The 17,509-nt window shown below is 34.7% G+C and overlaps 1 protein-coding gene across 2 annotated transcripts in view; it reads left to right on the top strand.

Moving 5' to 3' along the window:
* Positions 1-17,509, top strand: part of TLK1 (tousled like kinase 1) — a 153,519-nt gene that overhangs the window by 109,907 nt on the left and 26,103 nt on the right. For both annotated transcript variants that reach the window (XM_024122300.3, XM_024122297.3), the window contains exon 12: positions 12,667-12,733. In XM_024122300.3, coding sequence (XP_023978068.1) covers positions 12,667-12,733 — 67 coding nt within the window. The remainder of the gene's footprint in view (positions 1-12,666; positions 12,734-17,509) is intronic.

The raw sequence follows: 17,509 nt of genomic DNA, 5'->3' as shown, positions 1-17,509 counted from the left end.
CCGGAGCCTGTGCTCCGCAACGGGAGAGGCCCGCGTACCGCAAAAATAAATAAATAAATAAAGGGTAGATGGGTAGATGAGTGATTATACAGGAGAAAGTGTGTGTTAGCTTAACTCCACCCCTGTAGACACCCAATCTTCTAGAGCTCAAATGCGTCCCCTGCCACCTCTTAACTTGGGTTCTCTCTCCCCACCCCTACCCACCCCGTCACCTTTCAGCTTTGGTCTAGGCCTTGAATCCATTTTCAACTTGTAGTCAGAATCATTTTTTCCAAAATAAAAATATGGTCCTTTCTTCTTCTTCCTTGTAAACCTAACATAGCTCTCCATTGCTTGAGTGATATCATCCAAAAAGCACTTCTGACTTGGCAGCTTCTGACCTCTCTAGCCTCATCTTTTGGCATTGACCAGTGCCTCCCACTCACCACCTAGTTTGTTTGTTTTGGGTTTTTTTACAACAGGTTTTTATTAGCTATCTATTTTAGACATATTAGTGTATATATGTACACCACCAAGTTTTAAACTTGAACCCATTGTCTTAATTTCTGCTCATCTTTAAAATCCTATACTAGATATTTCCTCCTCTTGAGAGCTTTTCCTTGATCCTTGAAGGATAAGAGTTAATTATCACTTTGAGGTATTGCCATAGTGCCCTCTGTGTATTCAGTCACAGCATCATCATTCACTCAGTTAATGACTAGAAACATCTTAGATGTTTGCCTTTCCCTTGTTCTCTGTGTCTATTTCCATAACATTTTTGTATCTGTCAGTCTTCATTACCACTATCTTACTATAGGACCGCATCTCTCTTTTTTTTTAAACTTAAATTACTGTTTCTTACATATCTCATCATGTCATTTTCATGTTTAACCTCCTTCACTGGCCTTCAAGATAAAATTCACTCTCATGAAAACCCTTTATAGGCCTTCTTTTTTCTCTCATTCTCCAATGTCTGCCCTATGCATCCTATATTAAACTCTTTCAGGTCTCTATCTAAATGGACTATGCTTTCTTGTTTCTGTGCTTTTGTACATCTTGTTCCTTGCCTTTCTTTACCTGTCTCATTTTCTATTTATCATTAAAGTCTTGCCTCCAGTGCCAATTCCAATAGGAAATCCTCTTTGACCTTTTTTCTTCCCAGTTTCTTTCCCATTTCCCTTCAAGTTAGGTGCCTTTTGTACATGCCTGTCGATATTGTAACATTTATCTCACTATTTTATCTCTGTACTCCCAGTAACTAGTCCAGTTCCTGGCATATGGAAAGTGGTCAGTAAATACTAAATTACAGTACATAAGCATTTGATTGAATTTCATTTTCTCCTCAGAAGGCCATTTTTTCTAGTTTGCCACAGGTGTTTTGCGTCCAAACTTGTCTTCTAGGGTGCTGACAACCCTAACTGTAGTTTATTAGTCGTAGACTTGTCTCATTGCCATCCCATTTTATTGCATATGTTGACTTAGAACTTACACTGCTGTGTGTTTCTGGAGTGGCAAATGAAGTAATACTACTTCTAAGTAGTAATACTACTTAGATTGCTTTCTTATACAAATATAGATTTAAATAGGGAAAAAAGCCACAGAAGCACTTTGATTCATATATATTAATTTGATTCATATATATTAATTTGATTTTAGCAGCCATACTTTGCAACAGTCTTCTGAAAACTTCTTTTGAATCCCTGTTTGTGCTGAACATCTAGCATAGTTATTAGAATAGAGATCATGAATTTTTCATTATTTTTCTATCAAGAAATTAATACAGAAAATAAAGTCACTATTATGTAGTGGTTAGCATTTTAAGCTCTGTAGTCAGACAGATATGGAATCCAGCCCTGACTCTTCTAGGTTGTTTTTTTGGTAAGCTGTTTTACTTCTTAGAGCCTCCATTTCCTTGTGAAAGTACCTACATCATAATGTTGAAAGGACGATTGAGGTGATGCTTTTAAAGTACTTGCATGATTACTGGCTCTTAACTAATTTTTAACTACCAGCAAGATTCAGTCAAGTTTTTTAGGTAGTAATTTCTCATTTTAGTCACAAAGACTTACTATTCAGAGTAAATAGTTTGCATAGCTAGTATTAGCTATGGATAATGTCTAAATGATCCTTGCTTTAATTGTGTATTATTAATACATGTTAATCACGATTTTGACTTCATGTTAAATGTTTTAAATTGTTATGATTTTATCTATATTTTGTGTTTCACGGAGGATGATTGCAAAGTAAACAATATTTTACCTTATATTTTATATGAGTGAAGTTTTAGAGGTCACTCTTTTCTCATTCAAAGCTTAAATTTTAACTCAAGATTATATTTTATATAGCATGAAGTTGTTATTCGATTGATTGCTTGTTTCTGTAATTAACATAACTGACTTTTTTTAAGTAATAAGATGTATTTTTAGAGCAGTTTTAGTTTACAACGAAATTGAGCAGAAAGTACGGTTTCCATATACCTGCTGTCCCCACACGTGCACAACCTCTCCCGCGATCAACATATCCTGCACCAGAGTGGTACATGTGTTACCATTGATGACCCTACATTGACACAGCATTGACACCCAAAGTGTAGTGTACATTGGGATTCACTCTTGGTGTTGTATATTCTCTGGGTTTTTACAAATGTGTATTTGATTTTTTAAAAATCCTGTCTGAAAAAATCTTTCATTGGTGCATTTAATCCATTTTAATTTCATGTATTTACTTATTTATTAGGGCTTAAATCTCATCTTTCTTCTCATGCTTTCTATTTATCCTGCCTAGTCTCTGTCCTTTTTTCCTTTTTTCTTACCTTTTCTTGGATTGCTTAGTTTTTGTTTATTTGATTCTTTTTCTGTATTAGAAGGATGTTGTGTTTGTATACATACATATATATACACACACACACCCCTACCTAAAGACATTGTCTTGTATAGTCAGTGTTCATCTAAACTTTACCTATGTATTTATCACTGTTTTATTCTTCATTTATCCTACATCTCTGATTTTACCTCGAGTAAGATCTTTTTGCCTAAGGATACCCTTTAGAAATTTCCTTTTAGTGTGGGTCTTTTGGTAGTGATGTCTTTCAGTTTTTGTTGGTCTGAAAATAACTATTTTGCCTTCATTCTTGAAATATTTTTACTGGTTTTATTTATTTGTTTATTTTAAAAAATTCATTTATTTTGGCTGCACCAGGTCTTAGTTGGAGCATGTGAGATCTTTAGTTGCAGCATGGGGACTCTTAGTTGCGACATGCGGACTCTTAATCATGGCATGCAGACTCTCAGCTGTGGCATGCGAACTCTATAGTTGCGGCACGCATGCAGGATCTAGTTCCCTGACCAGGGATTGAACCCGGGCCTCCTACATTGGGAGTGCGGAGTCTTACCCACTGGACCACCAGGGAAGTCCCTTTACTGGTTTTAGAATTTTAGGTTGGTAGTTATTTGAAGATATTATTTTACTGTCTTCTGACTTAAATTATTACTATTGACAAGTCAGCTGACTCTTTAGAAAGACAATGTTGGATGGAGCAAAAGCAATGTTTAGAGATCAGATAACAGAATATTTTAAAACAGATGAGCAAGATCAGTCTATAGATTCATGAAGGCCAGAGAATTCCAAGTAGGATGAATAAAAAGAAATACTCACCCAGACACATGATAATGAAATTTCAGAAAATCAAGGCAAAGAGAAATTCTCAAAAGCAGCCAAAGGGGGGAAAATATATTAGAAATAAAAGTTAAGAAAGAAAACATTCTAGGCAAATAGCAACTGAAAGAAAGCCATATTATATCAGACACAGTAAGTAAAATTTAAAGCAAAAAAAATTACAGGATATAAGATGATTGTTTCATAACTATAAAAGTTTAAAATCACTAGGAACATACAATAATTCTAAATTTGTGTGCATAATAACATACCCTCAAGACAGATAAAAAATTGACAGTACTTTTAGGAGCTATGGACAGATCCACAAATTATAATGGGAAATTTCAACACACACCTGTCTTAGTAATAGAACAAGTAGATAAAAGTAAAACAATATAAAACAGAACATATAGTGTGGGTATAGAAAAATTCAGTGGGATTGACAGACTTGACCTAATGAGCATGTAACCTCCTAACATTTGCAGAATTTATGTTCTTTTTAAACGTGGACTTTTATAAAAATTGACCATGTTGGGTCATAAAGCAGGCCTCATCAAATTTCAAAGGACTGAAAGAGTTTATGTAAGACTGACATTGTTTCTTCCTTAAATGTTCAGTAGAACTCATGGGTGAAACTTAAAGGATTGGAATCGTATGGAATATGTTCTCTGACCACGGTGGAATTAAACTAGAAATCAGAAACAAAAAAGATAGTGCAAAAGTCTCAATGGAAATGAGAAGATATTTTTAGATGAATGATAGTGAAAGTGCTACATAGCAAAAATTTATGAGATAATTCTGAAACAATATCTAGAGGGAAATTTATAGCCTTATATATGTATATAGGAAAAGAAGAAAAACTAAAACTTTATAAACTGAACATCTATTTCAGTAAGTCAGAAGATGAGCAGAATTAACCACAGAAGGAGGAGAAGAAAGAAAAGAGCAGAAATTTTGATACAGGAAACAAACATACAATATAGAGAATCAACCAATCCAAAAAAGGTGTGTGGGGGTTTTTTGTGGGTGAGGGGGACTAATACAATTGGAAACAAGAAAGAGAGAAAAGACAACCATTATCAGGAATGAAAAAAGGAATGTTGCTACAGAGTCTACAGGTATTTAAAGGAAAACAAAATATTGTAAATGACTTAAATTGAAAATTTTTGTGCAATGGATAAATTTCTAGAAAGATACAACTTAACAAAATTGATACTAGAAGAAACAAAATCAAATAGTTCTGTAACTGTTAAAGAAATCTAACCTGTAATTAAAATCTTTGATCATAGAAAACTCCAGGTACAGAGGACTTCATCTATGAATTCTACCAACCATTTAAGGAAGAAATAGTGCTAATCTTTTAAAAACTTTTGAAGAGCAGCTAAGGCAGAAACACTTCCAACTTATTTTATGTAGGCCAGCACAGTCTTCTCAAAATTCAAGAAAGACTGTACAAGGAAGGAAAGTTATAATCTAATATCGCTTATAAAAGTAAATGCAGGACTTCCCTGGTGGTGCAGTGGTTAAGAGTCCACCTGCCAGTGCAGGGGACACGGATTCAATCCCTGGTCCGGGAAGATCCCACATGCTGTGGAGCAACTAAGCCCGTGCACCACAACTACTGAGCCTCTGCTCCAGAGGCCGTGAGCCACAACTACTGAGCCCGCGTGCCACAACTGCTGAAGCCCATGAGCCTAGCGCCTGTGCTCTGCAACAAGAGAAGCCGCCACAGTGAGGAGCCCGTGCACCACAACAGAGAGTAGCCCCCGCTTATTGCAACTAGAGAAAGCCTGCTTGCAGCAGCGAAGACCCAATGCAGCCAAAAATAAATAAATTTCTTTTAAAAAGTAAATGCAAAAATATTAAATAAAATATTAGCAACCCAACAGATAATATATTAAAATGATAATTTATCAAGACCAAGTTTGATTTATTTCAGGTATGCTAGGTTGGTTTAATATAAGAAAAATCAGTGTAATTTTCTACATAAAGAAAAAGATTATATGATCATCTTAATAGATGCCAAAATATATAAAATTCAGCATTGATCTGTCTTTAAACTCTTAGCAAACAGTAGAAGATAACTTCTTTAATCTACAGTATACATTGGTTTTTCTTTTTGCTTGCACATCTACGTGCTGTGCTTCTGGGTCACCATGCCCCTGTGTGCCCTCTTTCTTCCTCCTGGCTTCTTTCTGCTGCTCCTGTTTAACCAGGCTCAGATGTTACCTCTTCTGTGCCTTCTCCCAGCTTCCTTCAGATAAAACATTTTTTTCTTTACACTGTGTACTCATAGCTGTATTATCCAAGATAGTCACCTTATTTTAAGGTCAGCTAATTAGCAATGTTAATCCCATTTAATCCTTGGCCTTTAAACATATTCACAAGTCCCGAGGATTAGGATGTGGCATTTTTGGAAAGTCATTATTCTACCTACACAATCTGCCCTCTGACCCAAGATGCACATCTTTCCCACATGCAAAATCCATTTATCCTATCTGCAAAGTCTCAACCTCATTACAGCATTAATTCCACATCTAAAAATCTTATCTAAATCTCATTAATTTAAACATTCTAAATCTCATTATCTAAATCAGTTATGAGTGAGACTGTGTATAATCCACGCTGAGAACAATTCCTCTTAATCTCTGAACCTCAAGAAACAAGTTATCTCTTCCCAAAATACAGTGTTGGGGACAGGCATAGGTTAAGAGTTAGAGACATTTTCCGTTCAAACAGAAAAATATTAAAGGTGTCACTGATCCCAAGCAGTTTTGAAATCCATCCAGGCAAACTCTGGTTTCAAGGTCTGGTAATAATTTTTCTGTAGCGTGTGGCTCTGCAAGTTTCTGTCCTCTGAGTGTTTTTCATGAAGATTTCTTTTTCATGAAGGTTAGCATGTATTTGTTGCTGAGTAGCTTTTTCAACCAGTTTCTTGTTTGTAGAGTTTTGAGTGTTTGATAGCCTTTCCTTTTGTACTCTCTGTCCCTTAAAATCCAAGCTGGTAGTGTTTCTGCTGGTATAAAGTTCTCAAGAATCTTGTGGATCTTTCATGTATGACATAAGGATTCACTCCATTAGACAAGAGGATCCTCCATGATTCTGTTCTAGATAATTTCATCACCATTTTTGGCTTCTGCGAGAAGGCTAAGAGGATCTATGAGTCACCCACTTCATCTTTTTAAAGACTGTTTATGTGATGAATACTCTGACTTCTCTGGAGTATTAGCAAAAGGTTATCCAGCTACATCCTCCTTTTTAAGAGCAGCTTTGACCATGAATCTCAATTTTGGTGTATTTTGTACTCTGAATAAGATGAGAATTTCTTAAAACATTAAATTCTGGGGGGTTTTTTGGTTGAACATTTCTTCCCTTTGATTTACCTCTCTCTTCTTACATTTTAATATAAACTGTGAGAAGAAACCAGTCCACACCTTCAACACTCTATTTGGAAATTTCCTAAGTTCATTTCTTACATGTTTGGCTTTCTGCATAACTCTAAGATACAGTTTTGCTAAGCTTTCTTTCATAATAACAAGGATTCCTCCAGTTTTCAGAACATGTTTCTCATTTCCTTCTGAGTTCTCACCAGTGGCACCTCTACTATCTACTGACGGTCCATTCATGACAATTTAGGTGTTCTCTAAGGCTGTTTGTGTTTTCCGTACTATGCTCCTCGTGGAATTCCTTGCATCCTCACTTAGCAGAGTTGTTAACATTCGTATTTCTGCTAATAGTCCGTTCAGGGCAGTCTAAGGTTATTTTAAAATCATGCTCCTCAAAATTCTCCTAGCGTCTTGCCCACTGCCCAATTCCAAAGCCACTTCCACATTTTTAGATGTTTATTATCAGAACATCCCATTTCCAGGTACCAAGATCTGTAGTAGTTTCCTACTGCTGCTGTAACAAATTACCACAAATTCAGTGAACTCAAACGACACAAATTTATTATCTTACAGTTTTGGAGATCACAAATCCAAAATGGGTCTCCCTGGGCTAAAGTCAGGGTGTTGTCAGGGCTGTGTTACTCTAGAAGAGAACCCATTTCCTTGCCGTTTCCAGCTTCTAGAGGCCCTGCCCATATTGCTTGGTTCGTGATCCCCTTCCATCTGCAAGCCAGCAGTAGCAAGTCAAGTCTTTCTCATGTTATGTCACTGATTCTGAGATGTCTGCCCTTCTCTTTGCATTTAAGGCCTCTTGTAATTACATCCCCAAAGGGTAATCCAGAATAAATCCCTATTTTATTTATTTATTTATTTATTTATTTATTTAAGATTTTTTTGATGTGGACCATTTTTAAAGTCTTTATTGAATTTGTTACAATGTTGCTTGTGTTTTATGTTTTGGCTTTTTGGCCGTGAGGCATGTGGGATCTTAGCTCTCTGACCAGGGATTGAACCCACACCCCCTGCGTTGGAAGGTGAAGTCTTAACCACCGGACCACCAGGGAAGTCCCTAAATTCCTATTTTAAAGTCAGCTAATTAGCAACTTTAATTCCATCTACTACTTTAATTCTCCTTTGTTGTGTAACTTAGCGTACTCACATGTCCAAGGATTAGGATGTGGACATCTTTATGGGGCCATTACTCTACACACCACACTGGCACTTGGTGTTAAGTCTTTAGTTCTCAATTCAGTTTTTATTCTGTTGTAAACATTGGGCTCTTCAGAGGCAGACTAGTTTCATCCTTCCCCCACACCCCGGTTTCTTTTTCCCAGTGATACTTAAAAAAAAAAAAAAAAATTTGAGGTGAAATTTGCATAACATACAAGTAGCCACTTAAAAGCATATACAGGGACTTCCCTGGTGGCGCAGTGGTTAAGAATCCGCCTGCCAATGCAGGGGTCACGGGTTCAAGTCCTAGTCTGGGAAGATCCCACATGCCGCAGAGCAGCTAAGCCTGTGCACTCTAGAGCCTGCATGCCACAACTACTGAGCCCGTGTGCCACAACTACTGAAGTCCACGTGTCCTAGAGCCTGTGCTCTGCAACAAGAGAAGCCACCGCAACGAGAAGCCCACGCACCGCAATGAAGAGTAACCCTTGCTCGCTGCAACTAGAGAAAGCCCGCACACAGCAACGAAGACCCAACACAGCCCAAAAATAAATAAATAAATAAATGTATTTTTGTTAAAAAAAGCATATACAGTTCAATCACATTTAGTGCGTTCACAGTGTTATGCAACCACAACCTCCCTTTAGTTTCAAAACATTTTATTCACCCAGAACACCTAATGCGCATTAATTAATCACTCCCCATGCCTCCCTCCCTACGTCCTCCTGCTAACAAATAATCTGCTTTCTCTATGTTTGTTTCCTCTATGTCTGTTTGCCTCTTCTGGATACTTCATTAAAAAGAATCATACAGTATGTGTCTATCCTTATGGCAGTGCCACACTCTTTTGATGAATATAACTTTGTCTTAATTTTTGAAATAGGAAGTGTTAAGTCCTCTAACTTTTTCTTTTTCAATATTGTTTTGTCTGTTTGAGGACCCTTGCATTTCCATATGAATTTAAGAATCAGCTTTCCCATTTTAGTAAAATGGGTGACGTGTATTTTGATCAGGATTACATTGGGTCTGTGGACCACTTTGGGGAGGATTGCCCTCTTAACAATAGTAAGTCTTCTAATCCATGAACACAGAAGTTCTTTCATTTAATTAGTATGCTTTCATTTCTTTAGCAATATTTTGTAGTTTTTCGTGTGCAAGTCACTTCCTGAGTTAAATTTATTCCTACCTATTTTATTCTTTTGGATTCTATTATAAATTGAATTGTATTCTTAATATCTTTTTTAGATTGTTCAATTGCTTGTGTATACAAACACATCTGATATTTTAAAAAATAATTTTATTTATTTATTTATTGGGCTGCATTGGGTCTTCATTGCTGTGCGCGGGCTTTCTCTAGTTGCGGCGAGCGGAGGCTACTCTCTGTTTCGGTGCACAGGCTTCTCATTGTGTTGGCTTCTTTTGTTGTGGAGTATGGGCTCTAGGCATGCGGGCCTCAGTAGTTGTGGCACGCAGGCTCAGTAGTTGTGGCTCACGGGCTCTAGAGCGCAGGCTCAGTAGTTGTGGCGCATGGGCTTAGTTGCCCTGCGGCATGCGGGATCTTCCCAGACCAGAGATCGAACCTGTGTCCCCTGCATTGGCAGGTGGATTCTTAACCACTGCACCACCAGGGAAGTCCCTAGGTTATTTTTAGATATCCATGGTCGCAAAATGGTAAGAGTCACTGCCCAAGAAAGTCGGTAGCCCAGTATTTAATACTGTCTGTGAAATCTGCTTATTGATGCTTTAAAACCAAGCAGAGAGATTGATATATATATATATATATATATATACACATATATATATATTTGTTGCTGTTTATTTGAAGTTTTATAGTAGTAATAATCAAAATGCATAAGGAAATAGCAAAGTGCTGCTGCTGCTGCTGCTGAAAGTTACCGTTAACCTTTAGTGAGAATTGTATGTGTTTCATATTAGGATTAGACCTATAAAATAATGCTCTGAGGTCAAAGCTTTTGAAATCAATGAAGTGTCACTATACTAAGTAAATTTAGGGAAGGGAGTATTTGTGTGCATTTGCTTTAGCTATAGGGATGTGGATGATTTATATTTGAACCACAGCACAAACATATTAACAACTGGAACTAAATGCTAGTAAATAGCAAATATGCATTACATTATACTACAGGATTAACCAAACAGTATTCAACAAACTAAGTCATCATGGAGTTAATTGACATTGATTTATTATTAACTCAGAAGAAAAGTAGCTATTGAAAACTACTACCAACTCAAGACAACAAAATATCTTCCCTCCAAATTGCAGAAATTCCCAGCCATCTGTGTGTGTAGTAGCTGTACAGTTTTGCATGATAGCCAAACTTCTTAGTAGTATCAAAAATTTTAGGAAATTAAATTAGTCATATGAATTTTAATTTATGAATACTAAAACTCAGTAAAAAACAAAGTATAGAATTGTATTTTATTCCTGTATAGAAACAAACAAAATATTTACATATTTTAAAAAAATTAGTTCTGAGCCCATCCTATGGTCTACCAGTGGGCCTAAAACCATATTTTAAGAATAGGAAGTTATGATATTGTTATACAGGTGATTTCCATTGCTGGCATATATGCCAATCCAGAAGCTATTTGCCAAAATTCCTATGGCTTTACTTTACTGGGCTAGTTGAGATAGTATCGATTTTAGTTTCCAAACCTCATTTTTAAAAAATATCACCTTACCCCCTTCTTCTTTTATTCCATCTGCATGAATGTTTCACATTCACAATGCAACATTTAGTTCTCTGAATTTAAGCAGCCGCTGCAACTATACTGCTATATTCAGTATAATAAAATCCAGTGTTAACCTAAGACTGGGTAGAGAGATTTAATTTAAAATGTTTATTTTTTCACTCAAGATATTTCTAATGGAATGCTAACTGAATTTCTTGGAGGTTTTTTATTGTTTCATTTGAATACCCTTTTTTTAGAATTAGTAAATTTAATTAGCATCTAGCTAAAGGGAAATAGCATTTATACTGAATGTTGCTGAGGGACCTGCACCAAGCGTAAATAAGTCATACTTGGGTTAGGAGCTTAACCAAATACACCCAGAACACATAAGTAAACAAACAAGGGCTTGAATGTGATAGATAAAAGCAATTTTTTCAATATTGGTGTATGAAATGGAAGTTGTTTTGTTGTTGAGTGGTTTTTTTTCTCTTCCTTTCACTTTAATGATACAGAATCATTTTTTCTTAGGAAATGTTATAATATGTATATGTCTTGTTATGGTTCTACATACATTAAACTATAGTTGAACCCTGAACAACATGAGGGTTGGGGCTCCACTCCTCCCACAGTTGAAAATTGAGCGCATGACTTTACAGCTGGCCTCTGTGTCTGCAGTTCCGCATCCACAGATTCAGCCAGCTACAGATCATGTAGTACTGTAATATGTATTTATTTTTTTAAATCTTAGTATAAGTGGACCTGCATGGTTCAAACCCTTGTTGTTCAAGGGTTAGCTGCAATTATTTTTCAAATTTATATAGGAATATTTGAAATTAATAATAAAACAACCATAAAGTACTTTCAAGTCTTACGTCTGTTTATATTTATTAATAATTTGGTGGTTTGACTATAGTTTTAACATCCCTATAGCTCACTTATTCACTAGCACATGGAAGCAGAGAAGGGAAAAATGTCTTCGTTTCTTTTTTTCTTTTTTTAAACCAGTGCCCAAATTGGACTGATTCCCTTTGCAGTGATTTCCCAGTACTTTTAAAGTGAAATGAAATTCTTTGCTTGGTCTAGAAGTCCATACAGAAGCTGCCCCCCAGCTTTACATCTTTTGCTGACAGCCTCTTTGACTATGTTCTGATACTTGCATTTTTTCCTCTTCTCATATATCAACCTGTTTCCATCTTAGTGTCTTTGTACTTGCTTTAACCTATGTCTAGAACATACTCCCCTAGGTCCTTTTTGATATTTAGATCAAGATTACCTCCGTAAAACTCAGTGCAAGTTAGTGTAATACAGTCATTATCACACCACCCTTTCAAATTTTAACACTGATTGTTATAATTAGTGTTATAATTGTAACACTTACTGTGATTTGGGATTATTTTATTTCTGGACTAAATTGTTTCTCTTCTGCTTTCTTACCCCCACTATGGAGTGTAAGTTCAAACCAGAGTGTAAGGAGGAACTGTCTTTTTCATCGTATCCTTAAGATCTAAATTCTAGAATATCACTTGATTCGTGGTACTCATTAAATAGTTGTTGAATTTATGAATCAGTCAGTTGTTCCATCTGTAAGTATTAGATATATTCTGAAGAATACCTTCAATAAGATGTATTCTGAGGAATACTTTTGGCTTATGTATTTTGGGCTGAAAGTTGTCAACATTTTAGTATTTCCATTTGATTAATTTTATCTTATTTTTTGTTGGTTGTTAATAAGAAATAATAAATGTTAATCTTAATATCTAGAATTACAATTTCATTTTGACAGGTTGACTTTGGCAGAATATCATGAACAGGAAGAAATTTTCAAACTTAGACTAGGACATCTCAAAAAGGTATGTGAAGCATATGCTGGATTTTTAGTTTACCAGAGGTTGTGGAAAGTTGTGTTGTAAGTTTCTTATTGAAGAAGTCAAAACTTAAGAGAGAAAGCACCTAAATTAAAAACTTTGGACCAAAAAAGAGGGGCATTAAAGTTGCATTTTTATGTTGAATATATTAAAATAACATTCCTTTACCTTGTGGCAACTTACAGACATTTGAGATGCTGATGATACCATGTCCCTTTAATGGAGGAATGATTCCTGGCCAGACCTCCAGGTTCTTAAAATTACTCTGTTAAATGCTATCTTTTTGTTAAAAAATGCTTCATTTTTAAGATGAAATGTAAGATTCCATATTGTTTGTGTCCGTTTCATAGTAAATTGAAATAAGTATAAATTAATAACAAACGTTTCTTTGGCTTAACTTTGAAGATATTGAATGCTTAATTAAATGTTTCAATTAAAATATGTACATTGGCAAATTTAGAAGAACCTGATCATCAGTAATAATATGAAGTGATATAATTTAGAAAAACATTGCTATATGTTATTAGTAAATTTTTATAATGTGTAGCTTTGTACTTGTTTGTAAACTCTGAAATTGTAATCAGTTTGTTGTTTTTTAGTTCAAACCACTTCAAAGAAATAATAGAGTAGATTTTCCCCCTCAAAATGAAGTTATCGACAGATATAAAATTCTTTGCCTTTGATCCAATTTTTTCATTCTGCTTTCTGCTTGTCACGTTACTTACGTTTTTTTAATAGGCTGAATAATAGCTAAACCTGAATTAGTGAACTAATTGAAGATAGTATCTATGAAGTCATCTCCCTGGGGTAGGGTAAGGTAGGTCAGAGAAACCCATTCTTGCAGCAGCTACCATCTCACTATAGATGTTTTTGTTTTTGGAATGTTATCACCATGCTTCAGATCCCTGCCCTTTAACTACAGGGAAAAGAAAAAAATTATATTTTGTGTACATATGTATGTGTGTATATGTGTATACACATATATGTGTAATTTGTGTTAGTGTTCTTTACTGTGTCATATCTGTCTATGCCCCTGCTCAGAAAAGTTTCAGCCTAAACTACTTGAACAGTAAATTCTAAAATGATTTATTCTGCTCTGTTTTGTTTTTGTATTCTGTTGTAATTGTTGACATTTCTCTTGCTCTTTGGTATAAGTAGGCAACTTCAGTCTGTTTTGTATCCAGTGGAGTTGTAATGGGACTACGGAAGGGAAGAGGGGATTTTGTAGTTCAGAATTAGTACAAGTATTTGTCTGCCCACCTAAGCTATTTTGATAATAAATTCATAGAGACCTGTGTTTGATGTCCCATATAAAAATTTATCAATTATTTTCTAACCAGCCTCTCATGATAATGGGATACTAAAGAATATAATTAACTGAAGGTTATTATTTTCACATATAATAGTAAATTTCAAATTACTCTTTCTAATGATGAGATTTTACATGTTTTTATTTTATGAAAACTTATTATAAAATATGAAATTATAAAGCAGTTAAATTAGGAATCAGCTATTGGTATTACAAAAACACTTAAAAGGATTCAGAGGAGGGTTTGTTTTTATTTTTGGTTGGTGGGTGGTTGGTTGATTTTAAAGCTTTCCTGGTACATTGAAAATACTTCATTTCTCTGAAACACTTCTATTTTTGTAAGTGAGGTACCTATACTTAAATGTCTAGATATTATATAAACAGTTGTACGCTGTTGTAGATTACTACACCTTTTCTTCTAACCTCCATATTATCTTCTTTCCCAGTGTTTGACTTCTCCATTTTTTGTATTTACTCATTCTTTCTAATAATTGTCCCCTCCATAATCTTTTTACTATTTTATTTTTTTTTTCAGCTTTTATCAAATTTACTGAGCAGTTTTAGATTTCTAACTTTATCTTCTTAACCAATTTACAACATTACTTTTCTTTGATCTCCATCATGGAATATTTTGGGAGAGTGGATGAAATAATGCTGAAATACACTCTCATGTCTTGAATTCTCACATTTTCTTCTGAAAGACTATCTTGGGTGAGGAGAATGAGTGCATTATGAAGAAAGTGGCTAGTAGTACACACAGAGAACAAAATTGAGTAAGTAGTGTCACCTTAGAGCACAAATAAATAGCAGTTGTCTGCTTACCACTGGGTATTAATTTTTGAGTCATACAATTTAAAAATAATAATCATTCAGTTACATGTGTTAAAAATAAGTTATTTGGCATTCTAAAGCACAGTTGGAAAGTAGGGCATTAAAAATAGGTCATTTTGTTTTCTAAAACACAGGTAGATTGGACACTTTTAACACATAGAGAGCAAGCTTGAGTTAAAAGAAAAGATGTTATCACCTCTATCTTAAGCCAACATGAACTATACCCTGACATGTAACTATATAGCTTCTACCATAGGCTGGATCTGATCTGTGAGTATTTGGTGTCCATGTAACCTGCATAGGAATTAATCATGTGACCTACATCAGCTTAGGGTTTAGATATGGAGCCCAGCATACTCCTGCATTAGCAAAGGTGACTCTCACTCTCCCTTTAATAAAAACTCAAAGTTAAATGGAATTATTAGATTAAATTTATTGACACCAAAGGAAAAAATGTCCATCATTGACGAATCCCATACCATTTGGACATAGGAGAGACTAGAAGGCCTATTTACTTTTTCTTGAGATAAATTATGATGTGCATTGTATTTCATAAAGATAATCATAATAATTGAATAGAGAAGCTGAAATATGAGAAAGTATATTTACCACTGAAGCATAAAATTCAGTTCATATTCTATACTATTCTGTAGGGTTAGAAACATAATAAATCTAAATCCAATGAATCTATTAGTGTGATAGAGTAACAAATGAGAGTTGAGCAGTAAGTCCATGGCTAAAATAAATACATATTTCTGGTAACCACCAAATAGTAAATGTAAACTTACTGAAGGGCTTATTTTCTTTTGAAATTAGGAAAGTTATTATGCAGCATCATCTTTTTTTAATATAGCAAGGATTATTTAATATTTATTTTTAGTTATTAATCAGTTTGTGAAATTATTGCTCACTCATTCACTAAAATTCACTTTATTTCCACACTGCCTAAATCAGGCATGATTCAAATTCCCATTTCAGGAGAATTACGTAATATTACATTTTATTCACTTTGAAGTTTTAACCATTCTAAAGTGAACATTAATGTTAAATTTGAATGCCAAGATCTTCTCTGTTTGCTTTGTCTAAATTAATACAGCTAGTAACTGGCAAAGCGAAAACTTGAACCTTTTCTCACTGCTATTTCTTTTTTTTTTTTCCTCCTATTTCAGTGGCAGTACCCTTATGCTTTATTCCTACAGTTCTCTAGTTGTAGATAAATAGCAAGTTGATCCTTTTGTATTCAGGAGAATTAATTCACTTGTAGCTTTCTCTGCATGTTTCTTAGAGTAGTGTGAATGTCTGCTTTTTTTTTTCCCCCAGAAACATGCTGTTTCATTTTCATTGCAGATAAAGGAGAGCAGTTAAGTTTTTCACACACACATACTTCTTTCTTTCTCTTATGTATTACTTTCCTTGGGTATCCTGTTAGTGACTGTTCTATCAACTAGCATATTCCTTTATTATTAGCTGCTTCATTGTTTTTCATTCTAAGTTTATTTTTAAAGGTCAACAGGGAAAGCACTTTTTTTTGGTTAAAATGTGTGAATACACTCTAGTATAATTTTACCTTTTATAGCGCTAAAGATTTAATTGAATAGAACAGAAAAGAACTATATAGTAAAGTATATGGAGACTGTACAAATTATTCCTAAAACTTATTAAAAAATAACTTTTTTGCTACTAGTAATTATGCACGAACTTCCTTAATTATCACTCATTAAAAGCTTGTAGTTGCAATGGGAATAATTTCCTGTCTTCAAAAAGTTGTACCTTTGAGGCAGAGCAACTAAGTCCCATTTAAAATCCCATCCCACCTGTGCCACATGTGGAATCTCTGGATTAAGGAAACTAATAAACCACATACCAGTTAGCTTTTATGGTTGATCCTGTTTTGATACCAGTCTTTGATACATTCTAGTTATGGGAAAGTCATTTATCTTTGTGATTTGAGGAGTTCTGCTAGGTTGTTGTTTGTATAGTTCAGATCTTTATTCTGGAATTGAAGAAAACTACATGGATGTGCTTTCCAAGAATTGTTACTAAACTAACACAAACAACTTTTAAAAAAATCCCTGAAAAACTGTTTTCCTTGTAATAGATTATCTCTGTAGTCATACTATTATTTAAAAGATACAAGTTACCAATCATAATATGCCAAAATAAAGAGGAAGTAAGAATTTTGAAAGTTATTGGGACCAATAACTATGTCATGCTACTGCTATTATTCAAGTTTGTGATGTGAACAGCATGTGGAGGTGTTGCTCCTTATTTTCTAGTCTTCGAATTTTTTTGTCTTCTGGATTTTAAATATTTGATTAGTTGGAGAGAATGCATATAGAAGATTTGACATCTCAATATGGAATATTAGATAGTATTGTAGGGATTGGCTTTATGTGTTTTGGGGTGTGTGTGTGTGTTTGTGTGTGTGTGTGTGTGTGAGAGAGAGAGAGAGAGAGAGAGAGAGAGAGAGAGAGAAGCCCTGAATATAAATGTCAGAAATTTTTATTGGAAAAACATAACCAACTTGTAATTGAAACAGGATTAGTCAAGAACGATCAGCACCAACACAAGTGTATCTTTGCAGACCGAAGGAATCAGCTAAACAATTACAGTCATCTCAA

The sequence above is a fragment of the Physeter macrocephalus genome, chromosome 2 (assembly GCF_002837175.3).
Source record: "Physeter macrocephalus isolate SW-GA chromosome 2, ASM283717v5, whole genome shotgun sequence".
Taxonomy (NCBI): domain Eukaryota; kingdom Metazoa; phylum Chordata; class Mammalia; order Artiodactyla; family Physeteridae; genus Physeter; species Physeter macrocephalus.
The sequence above is the reverse complement of the archived record's forward strand: the minus strand, read 5'-3'. Positions and strand labels throughout refer to the sequence as shown.